We start from the raw sequence: 17546 nt of genomic DNA, 5'->3' as shown, positions 1-17546 counted from the left end.
AGATTCGGATATTACGGGCAACAGTGATCAACAATAATTCGGAATTCGTAGACTGCATATATAGGACAGCGCAGCCATGGGTTTTCAGTCGAGTCATTCCATTCTCTAGCTGGTTTGCATTGTTCTATCTCCGGAGCTTCGTCGAAAGGTGCCCATTTAACTTTGACTTTTACCATCTTGACCATCATGGCAACTACCTCACCGCGGAAGAGTTGGAAAGAGTGTATTCGGTATGTATTTCTTTTCGCGTCGTGGGTCATGGCTCTCACCTAGCTTTCAGTCACTTTACTCCTGCATGGCATACAGTAATCATGGGTACTGGTGCTGTTTCAGCTCTCGTACACTCATTCCCCTATGGTTCTGGAAGTCTGCCCATTAAAATCGTTACCCTACTCGTCTTTTTCTTGAACCTTTTCCTCTTCGTGGTTATATGCGCTGCTACAATTGCTCGCTATATTTTGTTTCCTGAGGTCTGCAATATATTTCGCGTCTGGCGGATATGTTAGTTTAATTGCTTTTCTCTCGTAGCTCTGGCCAATTATGCTTCGGCATCCTGCGCAGAGCCTGTTTATAGGTGCTTTTCCCATGGGTGCTGCTACCCTCATCAACGTTGCTTTAGTGAGTATATGCACAGATGTATTTATTGAGCTGCATCTGATGTCATGTTCAGGTTGCAAACCAAGAATGGGGTTTTGCCGGGACCGGGTTTTTATACACATTGTGGGGATTGTGGTGGCTTGATTCAGTAATATCATTTGCTGTTGCCTTTGGAATGGTTTATACAATGTACGTTTCATTGCGGGTTCCATCTCCTCACAAATCTCACCTGCTCTAAAGGATGATTAAACATGATCATGCTATACCCAAAATGTCTGCGATCTGGTTACTTCCAGTTGTAACCCTCATAGTCGCGTCGTCAACTGGTGGTCTCCTATCTGCAGCCATAAAGCCACATACAACGACTATAGCCCTCCTCACCACGAGTATTTCTTTTACTATGGTTATCATTGGTCTCAGTCTGGCGATGATGATGATCACGGTTTACCTAACACGCCTTATCACCAATGGACCCCCGGAAGTCAACCTTATCTTGTCAGCTTTCGTCGTTCTCGGTCCTCTCGGACAAGGCGGTTATTCTCTTCTCGTGAACGGCCAAGACTTGTCAGAACTTTTACCATTACATCTGAATGGTAACTTCCCTTCGTCAGCACTCGCGGGACAGATGATATATGCTGTTTGCTTCTGTGGGGCCTACGCTTTGTGGTCGATGGGTATATGTTGGATCTTGATTGCGATACTTTCTATCCTTAACATAGTAAGGAAGGAGAAAATGATCCCATTCTCCATTGCATATTGGGGTCTCGTGTTCCCAAACGCCGTATATGCTCTCCTTTCGGTGCAACTAGGAAAAGTACTCAACAGCGATTTCTTCCTCGTTTTTGGTACCATTTGGTCGAGTGAGTTATTCCATTGGTTTCCCAATTTCTACAAATCAGTCTGACGGCTTTTCTTCGACAGTCATCGTCTTCATCTTGTGGATTGTGATTTTTTTCAAAACAATACCGGCAGTTATGGATCGTTCTATCTTCAAAGCTCCGTGTCTAGCCGATGCTACGCTTCTTCCATTTTCGGAGAAGGATATGCATAGTGGAACGGCACAAACGTCGACTGGTACTTCCCTCTCTCCTCCGTAAAAGTCACATAACGCCAGCAACACGGTGTAAGTCGCGTTGTGAATATATGAGCTTTCACGACCTAACCTTTACAGTAGAAGAAATGCTATGTCAATGGTCTATAGTCAAGTGACCGAAACCTTGATTCACACCCACCTGAGAAGTTTGTTAGCTACCATAGGTTTCTAGATATTCCCCCAATAATCAAACTATTCCTTACAGTATATTCGTACAATAAATACTTCCGCACTCTGTCATATTTTACTTTGATACCATACATGGTTGCACCCCTGATCAATTCGGCTTAGAAGTAGAGCATAACGTTATGCAACTTTACACGTGCTTGCGTGGCTCGTAGAATGCGGTTACCGTGTCTTACTGCGTGCACACAGCCCAAGAAACCCATTCTTGTTACTGTTCGACATCCTGGCAGCGTATTTCTATCCAAGTCTTGTACCTGAACCACCCAGTCATGCCTAGTTCTACTGGCTATGAGCCTTTACCTCAAAGTGGTGACGAGGAGACGTATATTGAAGGCCAGGAGTCCTTTGCCAAGCCAGCTCCACATGAATCGCGTCGTCCTCACCGTCCGGGGCACATTGATTTAAGCAAATTGGATAGTGCCTTCAAAAGGTTAGTACTATGCTTTGCCATGCAGCTTTCCATTCTGAGCCTTGCGTAGATGGACGGAATCCATTGCCCAGAAGGTAAAGAGGAAGAAGAAAGTGGAGGACTATTCGCGCAAAGAGATATGGCAGAGTGTTTTCGAACCGCATGCGATAGTTATATCCACTAGCGACCGCCCCGTGAGTTGACGTCTGAAGTTCATCATGCCATCAAAATGACAGTGATCTGACTACTCATGCCGATTAGGTCAAGACATTGGATCACAAGCCTCCCATGACACAGGCAGTCTTTGACAAGTGAGCTCTGCCTTCTGGGAGTTATTTTCGTGGCTCATAATGGGTAGCCTGGCACAGTCCGTTCGAAATGCTATTGCTGCTGGCATACATCCAAAAATGATCGTTAAAGGGTCATCTGGATCTTACTTTGCACGTGCTAAAGTCGAAGGCAGGGTGCAAACTGTAGCGTAAGTCTGCTTAATTTCTGATGAATGTCTTGTGCTAAAACAATATTGTAGTGTATTTAAACCCAAAGACGAAGAGCCTTACGGTCGACTGAATCCCAAGGTGCGTGGGTTCCGCGCCGTACTGTTAATTAAATGACCTACGATTGATCTCGTTGTTTATAGACCACCAAATGGATACATCGTCAATTTCGGTGGATTATCCCATTTGGCCGAAGCTGTCTCATTCCTAATCTGAGGTCAGTTTATTCATGCATACTTCTGTTTGGACTGGAGCTCACGTATTTGTATAAGTTATATATCCGAGGCTGCTGGTTCCTTATTAGACGAACGACTAGATTTAAATATTGTGCCTCGCACTCAACTCGTATCCTTGTCAAGCCCAGTGCGATAATTCTATTACTTATATCGAATCTGACTTATCATGCCAATGACGTGTCTTTTCAGGCATTTTTCTACGACTGGCTTGATAGGAATGCGGCGAAGAAAGGAAAACCTTTACCCGAGAAAATAGGAAGCATGCAGTACTTCCTGCATGGTTACTCGGGTTAGTGTCAGCTGCTTTACTGGTCCAAGTACACTTTTGACACTGACAATTTTTTTGTAAGATGCTTCCGACTTTCTTAGAAAGCACCCTTGGCCCGGAAGGTCCATCGCCGATACCTTCGACGACTCCACGCATCGTAAGGGTTATACTACGAAGAAACTTTTAGGCGCATTCAAAATCATCTGTGGTAAGACCGGTGAAGAGGATGAGCTGGAAGAAGACCCTGAGGATGAAAGAGTCCTATTTGATGTTACGGAAGATGGTGAATCTGGTCGCCCTTTCTACTGGTCTCGAGCTCTGCAGCAAAGCTTCCGAGAAGAGTTGGAGAAGTACGTCTCATCTTCCTTCACCAATGTCTCTTTGCTCACTGTGAATTCATTGGCAGGCTCGTCATTCTGGGTATTCTCCAAATATATTTTCATTTGAAATCATCTGACACACATTTAGATTATCTAATGCTCAACACAGATCGTGGTGCTGATAATTATATGATCAAGTACTGTGAGGGTGACCACGAGAAATCTCTTGTCGATGTAGCACCATCTCGTTCAGCTCATCCTCAGATGACAATATCGAGCCAGATGCAGCGCACTCCGGCGCCTAGTACCTCCCAACTAGGACCAACTTCTATCGATCCCTTCTTACCTTCCGTGTCCCCGAGTAGCTCTTCACAACCCGATCATACTCGCCACCCCCATATCCACATCGCTGCTATAGACAACTCGTTGTCATTCCCGCATGAACACCCTCACGGTTGGCGATCCTATACTTATGGCTGGCTTTATCTTCCTGTGAGTTTGATAGGGAGGCCGTTTAGTCAGCAGACACGAAATCACTTCTTGCCATTACTCACGTCGAAAATATGGTGGGAGGAAACGACATTTCAGCTTCGAAAGCTCTTTGCTGTGGACCCGGATTTCCACCCGAAGATGTTCAGAGTCAGTCATATCCCTGATTCATTCGTTTATTGCCTAGAAAGTGTTCTTTTAGAGACAATTGGCAGTCATTAAGGGTCAAGCCTATAACATAGTCGAATCCTTGAAACATGCAGTGAGTTAACAACCTTTTGCCTTCACGCCGTCACGCTCTTCATATCTCACCCATTCTATCTGTGACTTCGTCTAGGACGAGGGTAAGCTGCTGGTTTTATTGGTGACAAAACACGAATTTACGTTGATTAGGACCTCTTGAGCTGACGCGAAGGACCAAAGCTCTTGTATGGGACGATGAAATAGAGGTAATGGAAGAAATACCACGTCCTGCTGGTGTAGGGCCATTAACTGCTTCTCCGCGACCATCAATCAGCACAATGCCGCTGCCTCGTCGCGCTCGCAGTCAAAGCTACTCAAGCGATTTCCCGCCTCCTGTTCGCCGGGGATCGGCTGAAGCCTCACGACCTGTACCTTTCTCTGCCAAGTTCCAAAAGGTTCACCCCGGCACGACTGGTGTCACTGTCCTTGAACACCTCGAGCGTTTGGATGCAGTTGAAGCTAGTTTGAAGCGTCTTGGCGTAGAAGAAACTCTGCACGAAGAGGATGAAGAAGAAGTCGATGTTGCAGACTCGTCTACACGCCCTTTGCTCCAGTCTGACACATGTCTGGAACCCCCGACTGTTAATGTGGATTTATCTTCGTCCCAATTCTCACCACCCGGGAGCCCAGGGGGTTTAACGGCTGTTCCAGAGGATCAATCATTAGCCAACTCGATGACGGAAGAAGATCTAACAGCAATGTCCAAATCAATGTCTCACGTTGATACACTAACGTCACCCCACCATGCACGTTGGATCAGTCACGGTGGTCGCTCCCACTTCCGGCAACAGCAAGATCAAGGTCTTAATTGGATGAACTCTGATGTTGATGTTCCACAGAAGAAAACTGTCATCGTAGAAGTGAGTTTCTGATCATCAGCTGTGTTGATGTATAGTATCTGATGGCGCTGCACAGCGTTTAGAAATGGTTACTGCGCAACCATTGTGCAGTTGTTGGTGATGGAGAATCTGATATTTCATTGCTTAATATTGAATCACGCAAGGACGGACTTGTATCGTGCATCTCCTGTCATTTTCCATTTTATAATGAAATTGCTTCTCTAGTTTCCTTATATCGTTCACTACAGTCCTTAGCATTACGCCACCAAAGAACACCAACGGTACTGCGTACAAACCAGGAATACCTTTAGAGGGTCTTCCTGCGCTATGCTTTACAGCATTTGAGTTGCGTATGCCTCGGATCTAGGCTTGTTGTTTTCCCGTTCCATAATGCAGCAGCGCTTTTCGCACCAGCAATTCTCGGAGCATCAGCTTTGACAGATTTGGTACCTTATGGGATCAGTTTTTCCCAAGTAAGCTGTTCAGTCTCCTCTGGGAACATCCCTACTTGTTTAGTAAAGGCTGACAATACAAATAGTTACTTCGGCGGTTCCACGCCTACTTGCTGATATAGTAGCATCATGTCACTGTCGCTTGAAATAAGTAGCCATCTTGCTACCACACCAGACTTGTCCCTTGATCTGTGCAGTTGACCTTGTACCATACCTCGAGCAAACACCCTCGCGGCCTTCCAATTTCATCCCGTCTTTGGTGTTCAGCTAAACAAAATGAGATTTCCGTTCGGTATACCAGTATTCAGCTTTGTATGTTAGAGATATCTCACCCATTTGTCACTGATAGCAGTTGTGGCGTCGTAACTGAATAACTTCTATAGCAATTCTTCGTCACTAGATCGTATACTCGACGCTGGAATTATGCAACCTCTATTATTCTTTTCTTCTGCGTGATTACATTCGGTGCTTTATGTGCGCTGAACGTGTTTCTTGTGGGTGAGTGGTTATAATTGAGGGTGTGGATAAGCATGGCTTTGTAACTGATCACTTTGCAATACAATTCGACTATACAGGATATGATGTTGTGACCGAGGTGTCGTCCAATTACATCGCCAGCCAGAAATTACCTTGGACTTTATCGTGGAACTCCACTGCTTCAGGATGTCAAGAGCACTCCTTTCAGCTCGGAGATACTATTCGCACAAATATTTCTGCATTCCCCTACTCCATTTTCGACATCAATTCAACCGGCTCACAGGGCGACTTTTTGTATGCCAATAATCGCCTTGATGCGTGTGATGTCTCCACTATCCAAATTATAGTTGCCCCTGGAGATCGATCTGTCTCAGCTCAGGTTTGCCGTTCACTCTTTCCCCTGCTATTTACTCAAAAGATCGGAATGAACTATTGAACTATCAGGCTTCTGTCAATTGTTCGCAATTGGGGTTTCAGGCCAGTACTTCATGGTCATATACCAATCACCCTATAGTTGGTTCAGTATCTTCATCCGTTTTCTCTGAAAATAGTTTAGCGCGTGCTATTCTAGACACCATGAACGGTTTTGGGGGTGAGTCACTTGTCTTTTTCTTCCTTCCTTTCCAGCCACTCGTAGGAACTATTTGTATATCTGATTGTCTCGCTTCTCTGTAACTGCAGACGACGCCTACGGCCCCATATTTAACACCCAATACGTTGTGGTCAACGGATCGTCCCCCAATCAGCTTTACAAAGTGACAGTCCAATTCGAGCCCCAGTGCACCAGTTCTGACTGCGATCACGAGTCTCCAAATATCACTATCGCCTGGTATAATGGCATTTTACAATCGAGTCTCGCTATCGTTGCAAATACAAACAATTATGCTGAAGTTGTTCAGGCCAGCACCGATACGCTTCAGAATCTTGCGCAAGTATTCTATGCAACCGTACGCATGGATATAGGACATTGGACCCCTAATAATGTATAGTGCTAATAGCTTTTCAGAGTAAAACGCTAAATATAATATTCCAACTCTGAATAGATCCTTACCAACGTCACATCTTTCAACCATTCCATCTCCTCTAACGCGCCGTACGCCGAAAGTGCTCTCGTAGCGTCTGTACCCCTCGCGTACGTCAATATGACATCCGTTCCCTCCGCAGACACGGCGACACCACCTGCTGTCATCCAAACCCAATATATCTGCAGCACCAGCAAGTTGAAGACACCAGGAAGTCTTTTTATGAGCGTTGCTTCGGCAACTCTGTCAATATTTTTGTACGTGCACAATCTAGACAGAACTACTTTGGATTTTTCTAAAAAAGATCTATTCGTTCATAGGTTTGCATGGGGGCTGTTAGCTGTCGTTGTGGGCATGCTACCAAGAAAAAAACCAGAAGGCTAGTTTCTGTCATTCCACTTATCTCATTATAACAGTTGCTGATACTAATTTATACATCCATAGACACCGTAACCGGTGAATACAGCGCTCGTGGTAGTATATCATCAGAACACATACGTCAGGAGTCATCTAGGAACGAAAATGAGGCAGACCTCTCTCAGATGTCACTTCTCAACTAGTTTTGACTACACTGCCGTTAGCTACTTAATTTCACTTGTTGCTTCATAGTGCTTTGCACATAGATGATTTCAAAGAGTCTGATACCCATTTCTAGCTCACCTAGGTGTAGAATCACACATATATAATCCGTACGTAAGGGTGGTAGCATAACACAGAAAATATAAACAAGTCGGGTAGTCGAATCAATCCCCTTCTGTCATGAGCCATGAGGCAAAATCATCCAGGCGCTGTTTCTCAGCTTCATCACCATCACCTTCTATTTCATCGGACGCTCCACTACGCTTGAATCTCTGTTTTCCTGCGTAAAGTGATGCTTCAACGCGACGACCATCGAAGAAGCGACCGCTCATTTTCTAAATATACTAATAAAAATTAACTTAACAGACGATTGTCATAAATTACTTACGAGAATACATGCTTGTGCACTCAAAGGATCTCTGAACTTCACGGTCATCACACCATCGGCCTCTTTCTGAACATGTGGACATGAGAAAATGCAAAGAACTAGAGATAAGGAATACTCACATCGTACAAGACGACATTCGTGACTTCTCCTAGCGTCGAACACTCTTCTCGCACGTCCTCCTTCAAGTCCAGTAATAAGGACGCGTCTTTTTCAAGTTCTTTCAGAGTAAACATGTGTTTTAAGACGACGACACGGCTATTCCTATTAACGACTTGAGCATTTTCTTCCTCCATTTTCGAGGGTCCAAAGCCATCCTCGTCGTCCCATTCAAGTAGTTTCCTACAATAACTCAAGGTCAATCCAACTGATTTGTACCTTCCAAGGACACGTACTTTTGCATTTTCCCTATTCGTCTCGAAGCCTTCTTCTTGTCTACTGTCTTTCGAGGTTGTGATTCGCCGCTCGCAACGCCACTTGTATTCTTGTGACCAAATTCCGCTTTTTGAACTTTCATCACAGAAGAGGAATCTCCAAACCTCAACTCTGCATCATCCAAAAGATTTACGGCGAGTATAACAGAGTCCTCCTTAAAGTATACCACCAAAGCCTCTCCACTGAAAGACCCATCCTCTCTGGCATAAAGCTTCACCTTGGGATCTCCGTCGTCGTCTTCTTCTATCACGCCACACTTGCTAAAACGTTCGATGATCTCGTCCGCTTCCGCATCGAGGGGCAACCCCGTGACATAAACAGCAGTGTTTTTGGACTTGACAGGTTTGTCCTTTTTATCATTTTTGCCTCGTTTGGAAGAAGGTCCAGCGGTGGTCGTAGCGGACGTGTAGTCTTCAGGTTCTTTGCGTTTCTTGTTTTCACGAGCCAGGACGGGAGCGGCTGGTGTCTGCCACGATGAACTAAGGAGAAGCCAATGGGCATAATACTTTATGTCTCACCGCTTCGTCGACACCCGCCACAGAATAGGCTGCTTGCTGTTTCTTCAGTAGATCTTCATCTACCTACAAAGGAACGAATCGTGCAGGTGTGCACAGGTAATGGTAATGAGTTTGACTACTTACCAAGGGAACCCAGGTGCCCTTGACGGCATCATACTCCATTTCGCTTCCGTCATCATCTTCATACCTCCAAGTTTCTGTCTCCTTGAGGAAATATATACGAGGGTCTTCAGCGAATGCCGCCGCCTGCGCTTCTGCTGAAGAGCCAGCAGCCGTCGATGGCGGTGGAGCACTTGACATTCTCTCAGGTGTTTGTTTGGCATTGTTGAAATCTAAAGGTAGCCAAAAACCTTTGCAAATACACGCTCATGATCACTGTGGCTACGGTCATTACAATCTGTGTTCCCTTTGAACCCGTGCACCAATTCCAGGGCTGTATTTTTGAAAACTCGTCTCTGTCGACACAAGAAACCTTCTGCAGTCAGATTCGTTTGAATACGCGGCTTATGGAAAGAAAAAATTGGTTTCCCCTTTGGCGATCATAGTTTCATTATCGTAATCTGAAATCCTTCTCGTTGGATCGCGCGATGTCATGGGATCTTTCAATCTAATCTGGAGCGGACTGTCATAAACAATGTATCTTTACGACTTTCGAAAGTGGAAAATCAGAGTTAAAACACAAGGAGGTTTGTACACATTACGCAAGCGGCTATTACGAAGCTTTGTATCAGCAGTCTTAGCAAGCCGCTACTTTTAACATATTCGTCATTACCAGCTTCAATTGGTTACGAATATCGAGACTTCTACCTACGATGTCCGATCTCTCGTCTACAGCACACAAATCAGCCCCGTTTGCCAGTGGGTCTGAAATGTGTGGATGGGTCAGACAACTGGAACTATGCGCGTTGCGGGTGGGTCAGAGAACTATGTGGGTTTCTCTTCATGGAGCGGTTCACTTCACTGTTATTTGTGCTGATGGCGCAATAGACATACAATCAGCTTCTTTACTACCATGCTGATTGATAAACATTCTGCCTAAGGAAGCTCATGGGAATGGGGGTCCGGAGGACTATATAAATGGAACCCCTTTCTGTTATCGTATCCACAAGAAGTTATCCTATCTCGCACCATGTCCTCTCAAACCGCTCTCTGGCTTACCGAAGAACGAGGGTCCTTCACTGTTGGGCCTCATGTTATACCTACTCCCGAAGCTGGCGAGATTTTGGTCAAAATTGAGTCGGCTGGCCTGAACCCGGTCGACTGGAAAATACAGGCGTATGCTTTCTGGGTTGAAAAATACCCCGCCATTGTTGGAAACGAAGTAGCGGGAACTGTTGAAGCAGTAGGGGAGGGCGTCACTCAATTCGCTAAAGGAGATAGAGTGTACGGTTAAGTTCCCACCGACTCTTATTATCAAAGTATTGAGGAATTGAATGCGCACAGGTTCCACCAGGCTACCATGGACAACCGGAACGCTGCTTTCCAGCAGTATGTGATTGTCCCAGCAGATCTAGCCGCCAAGGTAGGGGTTTCTCATTTGTTCACCCAGAGTGAGCGATGAAAAAGTTGTCAGATCCCCAACAATATATCGTTTGATCAAGCAGCAACCATCCCTGTTGGTATTGCTACAACTGCTTTATCCCTTTACTCACCGGCGCCGAACGGCATTGGATTGCGAGCACCCTGGGATGGAGGCAGGGGAAGCTTTAGTGGACAGCCGATTTTGGTCATCGGTGGAGCTACTTCTGTCGGTCAGTATGGTGAGTACAAATCATAATATCTCCAGTTAGCTCTGAAGACTCATTTTCTGTCTCAGTGATCCAATGCGCCAAGCTATCTGGTTTTTCCCCCATCATAACCACAGCATCCCTTCATAATACCGCGCTTCTCAAGTCAACTGGTGCAACCCACGTTCTTGATCGTGGCCTATCACCTTCAGCTCTGTCGGCCGAAGTTCTCAATGTCACTTCGACTCCTATCAAGCTCGTGTATGACAGTGTCTCTCTAGCGGACACTCAACAAATCGGATATGATATTCTCGCCCCTGGTGGCCATCTCATTATTTTGTTGCAGGACTCTATCAAGGCTAAGGAGGGCGACAACAAGACCATTTTTCACGTGTTCGGTAATCTTCACCCTCCTCAGAACAGGGCATTTGGAGCGGGTCTGTTCAGTCACTTGACCAAATATCTGGCAGATGGTGATATAATCGTGCGTCTGAATTTACTAGTAAATGACTTCCTCGAGGTAGTATACTGAAGTTCTTCTTCTATTTACACAGCCCAATACCGTGGAAGTTATTCCGGGAGGGTTGAATGGTGTGGTTTCTGGTCTTCAAAGGTTGAAGGACAACCTGGTCAGTGGTAGAAAGCTAGTTGTTCACCCTCAGGAGACGGCGTGAGGCCTTTCCAGTACATAGTCGCGCACACTTTGTATTACCCATACCAGGTCATGTATTTTTGTCGTTATGATTGTGTATGACATGTGACCAACGAGAATAGGCGCCAGAAGGATTGATCGTATTTTGACAGTACGAGATTGAGGTCATAGAGCTAGTGACCTCTGCCAGTGCATGGAGAACCTGAGTTCAGCTCTTCCGGACTGGTTTGGATTCAGAGCTACACTACTGTGTATAGAGTGGGTCAGTCAGGACGGCTGCCATAAGAAATGCGAGCAAGAGCAGCAGGTGTACACACTGGCGGTGCTCCACTGTAATCAGTCCACATTCCATCACTGTAAGTGCCAGTGCTAAAATAACGGGACCTGTACACTTAGATTCAGGTTCGATATTAATGGGAAGCTTCATGAATGGTATTCCAAAGCAAACAACTCGAAAAAACGAATGACGAGCAAGGTGAAAACTCAACCACTTTTCAATATTGCGCCTCGCTATGCGCCAACGGCTGATGCATTTATGGTGAGCTTGTTAGCCTGGACCGGAAGGACCTGTTGATGGTATTGTATATTCATCGCAGGTAGAATTTGTTCTCATTTTATCTTTCAATCCGAACTGAATTTCCATTTACTTGAAGGAAGTACTGCAGACGTCTGGATAGGAAGATTGCTGTGTTGATGCACAGGCGAAAGGGGGACCACGTTCGACTAACAGCAGAACACTGGCTCAAAAAAGGCGGACATGCTTAGGTTTCTTTGATACGGAACTTAACCCATCCTAGTATAGCAGCGCATTGTGTATTTTCATTCGTTGCATGCGTTGTTCGATCGGCTCGGAGGAAACTCATCCGCAATTCTCGAGGAGTTAAAGATACAATACCTCGATGGGGAGATCGAGCGTGCTTTACGGAATATCATCATCGCCTTCCCACTTTCCTTTGCGGCAAGTACACTACCTTTTCGGTTTTGACGCCTCGTTTACTTCCGCCATTCTCGTGGTGTTTGGTGCAACTTGGGCATGTACCTTTGTAAGCACATCGCTTGGTATCTATGTGGAAGCAGGCAGTGCGATGCAGCCATGGTATATAAACATCTAAACCCCTCAGGTTTTTCATTATGTGCAGCATAGTTCCCAGTCTGGTCAATCTTCACTTTAACCCACAGCGTTGACATGCCTACCCAAACTGCTCTCTGGCTCCCGAAAGAATTCGGGCAGTACGAACTTGCTACAAGGGATATTGGGAAACCAGGCCCCGATGAAGTGCTTGTCAAGCTGATGGCGACCGCGGTTAATCCCTTAGACTGGAAAATTCAAGAAATTGGTTACTTTATGATAAAGGACTACCCTGCTGTACTAGGTTTCGAAGGTGCTGGAATTGTAGAAGACGTTGGTGAGAACGTTATTGAACATGTTAAAGGTGATGAAGTGTGAGTGTAAATTTTCTTGACCGTGCCGATGCTTCTAATCGAATATTTCAGTTTCTTCTCGGGATTCATGACGAACAGGCATTCGACCTTTCAGCAATATGTCATCGTGCTAGCTGTTCACGCCGCCAAGGCATGTTATTTATTTTCATCCATTTGATACCGATTCTTATTTTGTCACAGGTACCTGATAACATTTCCTTAGACCAAGCTGCATCCATTCCAGTTGGCCTCGCAACAGCTGTTGATGCACTTTATTCGCCAAAACCACACGGGTTTGCGTTCACACCTCCTTGGGAAGAAGGAGGAAGGGGCAAGTACAAAGATCGATCCATTGTTGTTCTGGGCGGGGCTTCTGCTGTAGGGCAATTTGGCAAGTTGTCAAATGAATTGGCTCCTTCATTTTGTTAACCGTCTGTGCTGTGTCATAGTCATCCAAGTAGCAAGGCTATCCGGATTTTCTCCCATCATCACCACGGCCTCACTTCACAATACGACACTATTAACTTCTCTTGGGGCTACACATGTTGTGGACCGCCACCTTCCGCTTTCTTCGCTGGCTCAGGAAGTCGCTAAAGTCACGTCTACCCCCACAAACTTAGTGTTTGACGCGGTGGCAACCTCTGAGACTCAACAGGCTGGATACGATCTTCTCGTTTCGGGAGGACAGATTGCAGTTGCGCTCCCTCCCACTATCCAGACAAAGCTTGAGGACGACAAGCAAGTCCTCAAGATGTGGGGGTCATTCTATCCTCCAGAAAAGAGAGAATTTGGTACACGCATGTATAGTCAACTGACCCGAATGTTTGCAGAGGCAGAGTTGGTGGTATGTGTTTATGGTCAAATGCTGAGTAAAACCCTCGCTAATAAAATTGTTGCCCAGCCCCTCCCTGTGGAGGTGTTACCTGACGGTCTAAACGGCATTGTCGCCGGCTTGGAGAGACTGAAGAACAATTTAATAAGTGGAAAGAAGCTTATCGCACACCCTTGGGACACTGCGTAGTACGCAGGACACGAGAAATATGTTCGTTGCTGGTTAGAATCTGTCGAGTTTAACAATTGGCCAGGCTGTTACCCGAGAACGAAAACTAAATTAGCACTGATAATACACGATGTACAAAGCTGCAGTGATTCGGTCTCTCGCAGGCTTCTCCCGCAATATCCGATCTATGTTCCTGGCCACCTCTTTTGTCATCATCTTGACAACAGTTAGGTGTTCCAAGCACCACTCTGTATATCACACACGGCTTACAGCAAGGTCTGAGGTTTGCATAATATGGCAAGGTATGTCCTTTTTAGTATTAGTCTCACCGTTAGTTCAGATATTTGAACCAGGCTGTGAACATGTGAACCCCAAGTCAGGGTAAAATCCGCCGAAAACCTCGTGAATACAAACAATCTGAAAGCGACTTCCTCTCTCAATTCCAGTCTCTGACAAAACCGGATAAACCTGGTCTCTGCCAAAGCAGCCATTGTTCTCCATGGAGCATAGCCACCACTCCATGGAGTAACCATTGTTCTCCTAGGAGTCATTATACTGTAGCGAGTAGCACCTCCGACTATAAGTAGTAGGGGGTTTAGTATAGGAATACCTCAGTCGTTTCTATAGCCTCTCGGGCAGTGGCTGAGTTTCACTTAGTTTTATTAGGTTATGAGCCCTGGTGCACAAAAGCTACACAGGAAATAATTCTTATTTGAAACAGCAACCTCGGAACCATGACCACAGCACACGATACATCCGCATGTTCAGTTCTCACTGGACCCAACAATTTTCAAATATGGAAACTCCGGATCATCTCAAAGCTACGTCGGGAAAAAGTTCTCCAGGTTGTTACTGGAGAGGAGCTTAAGCCCTCACCAGGAAAACCTACCTCCTCGGAGGATCCTGAGATCACCTGGATACTTAAGGATGAGAAGGCACATGGAATCATCCAGGACCACATCTCTGATGCCCTCCTAATGAGGACTGGAGACCTCACCAGCTCCAAGGAGTTATTTGATAAACTTGTCTCACTCCATCAGACGTCCAACATTGCCTCAGCCTTCTATTCATTCCAGCAACTTACCAAATTGTCCTGGGATGGGACATCACCTATCCAGGACCACATTGTAAAAATCCGGACAATTGATTCACACCTCTCCGGAATGAAACTAGGAGTTGATACCAAACTCATGGCCTTCGCTCTTCTCCAATCTCTCCCATGCACTCCTGAATGGCAAATATTTCAGTCATCGGTAATCAACACGATTGAAGAAAATAAACTTACCTTTGATGCAGTTGAGATCCAGATCACTGCAGAAGTTGCACGACAGTCAGGGAAGGCCCCTGGAGGTTCCAAAACAGCACTCAAATCCGAGGAGAAGTGGTGTGACTTCCACAAAGCCAAAACACACAACACCTCGGAGTGTCGAACACTTCAATCAGTCGGAAAAGGTCAAAGGAAGAAGGAAAAGGCAAATATATTAAGAACAAAGCTTGAAGGAAGTGTCTAGCCACTTGCTGAGAGCAATCAGGGACTGGAACTAGAGTCCAATGTGAGTAACTTTATTATTAGAGAGTATGACAGGTATACAGTACCTAGAGTCCAATGTGAGTAACTAGAGAATAGGAAGCATTGGACTCTGCAGTACTGTCCGAAGTTTTGTAAACAAAGGTAAACAAAGCAGCCACAAAGGCGAAATAATAGAGAACACAATCAATAGTGAATGATAGAAGAATAGATAGAGAAAGGAATGAAAATATATAGGTAGCACAAAGGTGCAGAATCACCAAAACTAACAAAATACAGTGGAGCAATCATCTGGATCTGACTCCGAGGAGGAACAGAGTCATTTTGCATTGGATCATGTACATATTTCCAAGCCCCTTGCTAAACGCATTCAAGCTTACCTTGTGTCGGAACCCGATAAGACCAAAACAACAATTATTATTGACTCCGGAGCAACATCCCACATGATCTCTCACTGCTCCTGGTTTGAGCCAGGAACATACCATGTTCTGCATCCTCCGAGGACAATCAGTTTTGGGGATGAATCCTCTGTAAATGCCATTGGCATTGGAACAGTAATCCTACAAGCAACTGTTGGCAAAAAAGACTACAATATTGCACTATCAAATGTCTTACTTGTGCCAAACTTCACGTTAGCACTTGTCTCTGTCCACAAATTGTCCAAAACGGGGTTATCAACACTTTTTCCAGCAGGGTCAAACACTTGTGAAGTTCGGAAAAAGGAGGAACTTATCCTCACTGTGTTACACAAGCGAGAACTTTATCACATCCAAGCAAAACCTGAAATCAACCCGGAGTCAGCTTTTGCAGCAGTAGATGTAAATTTATTGCATAGGAGAATGGGACACATTGGAATGGACCGCTTGCAACGAATGGTTACAAAAAGACAGCTCCAGGACATAGACACCCTTACCGGAACCCCGGAGTTTTGTGAACCTTGTGCTTTAGGAAAGATGAAGAAATTACCTTTCAAGTCCACTGGAGGAAACCGAGCCAAGCGCCCCATACAAATTGTGCACACAGATGTTGGAGGACCAATCAAACCAACTTCCAGGGAGGGTTTTCGGTACTGGATTATCATTATAGACAATTTCTCCAAATTTCCATGGATATATTTCCTAAAACATAAAAGTGAAGCACTAGAACGATACAAGCAATGGAAAGAAGATGTCCAAACATTCTTCTGGACTCATTTGGGAGAAGAAAACTTCACTCCACTATACACAGAATTCCTCCGGAGCGATGGGGGAGGAGAATATACTGGCAATGCATTCAAAAATCAACTCCGAGGAGATGGTGTCATCCAAGAAACTACAGCTGCAGATACTCCGAAACAAAATGGCATTGCAGAACGCATGAATCACACATTGGCTACATTAGCAACCACTATGCTCCATGATTCCAAGCTCCCAAAGTCATTTTGGGTAGATGCCATGCAAACAGCTGCATATATCACAGCACGCAGCCCAGCATCAGGACTCCATGGAAAGACCCCATATGAAATACTGTTTAAAAGGAGAGTTGATCCAACTTTGTTTCGCCCTTTCGGATGCCAAGCATATGCCTTGATTCCGAAAGACAAAAGGCAAGGGAAGTTTTACTCCAAGGGGCACAAAGCCATAATGATTGGCTACACACATGGAAAGCAAGCCTATAAACTCCTAGACACTGAAAAATGGACTGTGTTTTCCAGTCGGCATGTCATATTCAATGAATCCAGAAAGGTACAAAAGGATGACAATGCTCCCTGGAACACAGACACTAGCACAGATCAGTGGGAGGAACTCATTCCAGAGAATGCTCACTATCCAGACCAAAAAACATTGGAGGAGGATGATCCTGACCCTCGGATCCAAGATCCAAATGAATTGCAAATGGAACCACATCTTCAAGGAGATGTTCCACAAGCAATGGAACCATATCAGCATGAAGATGTTCCGAGAGCAGTGGGGCAATACCTCCGTGGAGACGTTCCGAGAGCAGTGGGAGCACCTGATCAGCTAAGACACCCTCCACAACAGTCTCTACAACCAAGACCTGAACACTGGCCATCTTCAGAACGGAAAGCCAAAGTAGAGTTACAGTCAGTGGGAGGACAGCCCCTCAACATACAGCCAGCTGATGTGGAAAAAGTCCGAATACAGCTAGACAGCCTGTCCATTGGATCAGCTT

At 45.4% G+C, this 17546-nt stretch overlaps 6 protein-coding genes across 6 annotated transcripts; 5 read left to right on the top strand and 1 right to left on the bottom strand.

Moving 5' to 3' along the window:
- Positions 1-90: 90 nt before the first annotated feature.
- On the top strand, positions 91-2095 carry SERLADRAFT_466566 (uncharacterized protein; the record flags this gene model as incomplete). Its single annotated transcript, XM_007317914.1, has 7 exons — positions 91-230; positions 281-470; positions 529-618; positions 671-786; positions 838-1457; positions 1519-1720; positions 1772-2095. 6 exons carry the CDS (start codon positions 187-189, stop codon positions 1692-1694), a joined length of 1236 nt encoding a protein of 411 aa, XP_007317976.1.
- Positions 2096-2145: 50 nt separating this feature from the next.
- On the top strand, positions 2146-7783 carry SERLADRAFT_437574 (uncharacterized protein; the record flags this gene model as incomplete). The annotated part of the gene is made up of 21 exons (XM_007317913.1): positions 2146-2306; positions 2356-2479; positions 2547-2596; positions 2644-2763; positions 2815-2863; positions 2926-2999; positions 3055-3145; positions 3208-3307; positions 3369-3636; positions 3693-3706; positions 3755-4060; positions 4112-4245; positions 4298-4357; positions 4433-4439; positions 4489-5198; positions 6013-6127; positions 6205-6485; positions 6551-6698; positions 6788-7089; positions 7150-7385; positions 7738-7783. 21 exons carry the CDS (start codon positions 2146-2148, stop codon positions 7781-7783), a joined length of 3396 nt encoding a protein of 1131 aa, XP_007317975.1.
- On the bottom strand, positions 7731-9363 carry SERLADRAFT_466558 (uncharacterized protein; the record flags this gene model as incomplete). The annotated part of the gene is made up of 6 exons (XM_007317912.1): positions 7731-8042; positions 8096-8161; positions 8215-8434; positions 8488-8993; positions 9046-9108; positions 9169-9363. 6 exons carry the CDS (start codon positions 9343-9345, stop codon positions 7872-7874), a joined length of 1203 nt encoding a protein of 400 aa, XP_007317974.1.
- A 56-nt stretch (positions 9364-9419) lies between these two features.
- On the top strand, positions 9420-11536 carry SERLADRAFT_361287 (uncharacterized protein; the record flags this gene model as incomplete). Its single annotated transcript, XM_007317911.1, has 6 exons — positions 9420-9973; positions 10033-10428; positions 10489-10567; positions 10619-10805; positions 10862-11256; positions 11327-11536. The coding sequence occupies 5 exons, from the start codon at positions 10175-10177 to the stop codon at positions 11444-11446; spliced, it is 1035 nt and encodes a 344-aa protein (XP_007317973.1).
- A 67-nt stretch (positions 11537-11603) lies between these two features.
- On the top strand, positions 11604-12121 carry SERLADRAFT_466552 (uncharacterized protein; the record flags this gene model as incomplete). Its single annotated transcript, XM_007317910.1, has 3 exons — positions 11604-11756; positions 11821-11962; positions 12078-12121. The coding sequence occupies 3 exons, from the start codon at positions 11713-11715 to the stop codon at positions 12099-12101; spliced, it is 210 nt and encodes a 69-aa protein (XP_007317972.1).
- Positions 12122-12555: 434 nt separating this feature from the next.
- On the top strand, positions 12556-14031 carry SERLADRAFT_415252 (uncharacterized protein; the record flags this gene model as incomplete). The annotated part of the gene is made up of 5 exons (XM_007317909.1): positions 12556-12867; positions 12919-13001; positions 13070-13270; positions 13296-13690; positions 13748-14031. 5 exons carry the CDS (start codon positions 12611-12613, stop codon positions 13865-13867), a joined length of 1056 nt encoding a protein of 351 aa, XP_007317971.1.
- Between the last annotated feature and the right edge of the window lie 3515 nt (positions 14032-17546).

The sequence above is a fragment of the Serpula lacrymans genome, assembly GCF_000218685.1.
Source record: "Serpula lacrymans var. lacrymans S7.9 unplaced genomic scaffold SERLAscaffold_6, whole genome shotgun sequence".
In the NCBI taxonomy this organism is placed as follows: domain Eukaryota; kingdom Fungi; phylum Basidiomycota; class Agaricomycetes; order Boletales; family Serpulaceae; genus Serpula; species Serpula lacrymans.
Note: the sequence above shows the minus strand (reverse complement) of the source record. Positions and strands in the feature narration are given on the sequence as shown.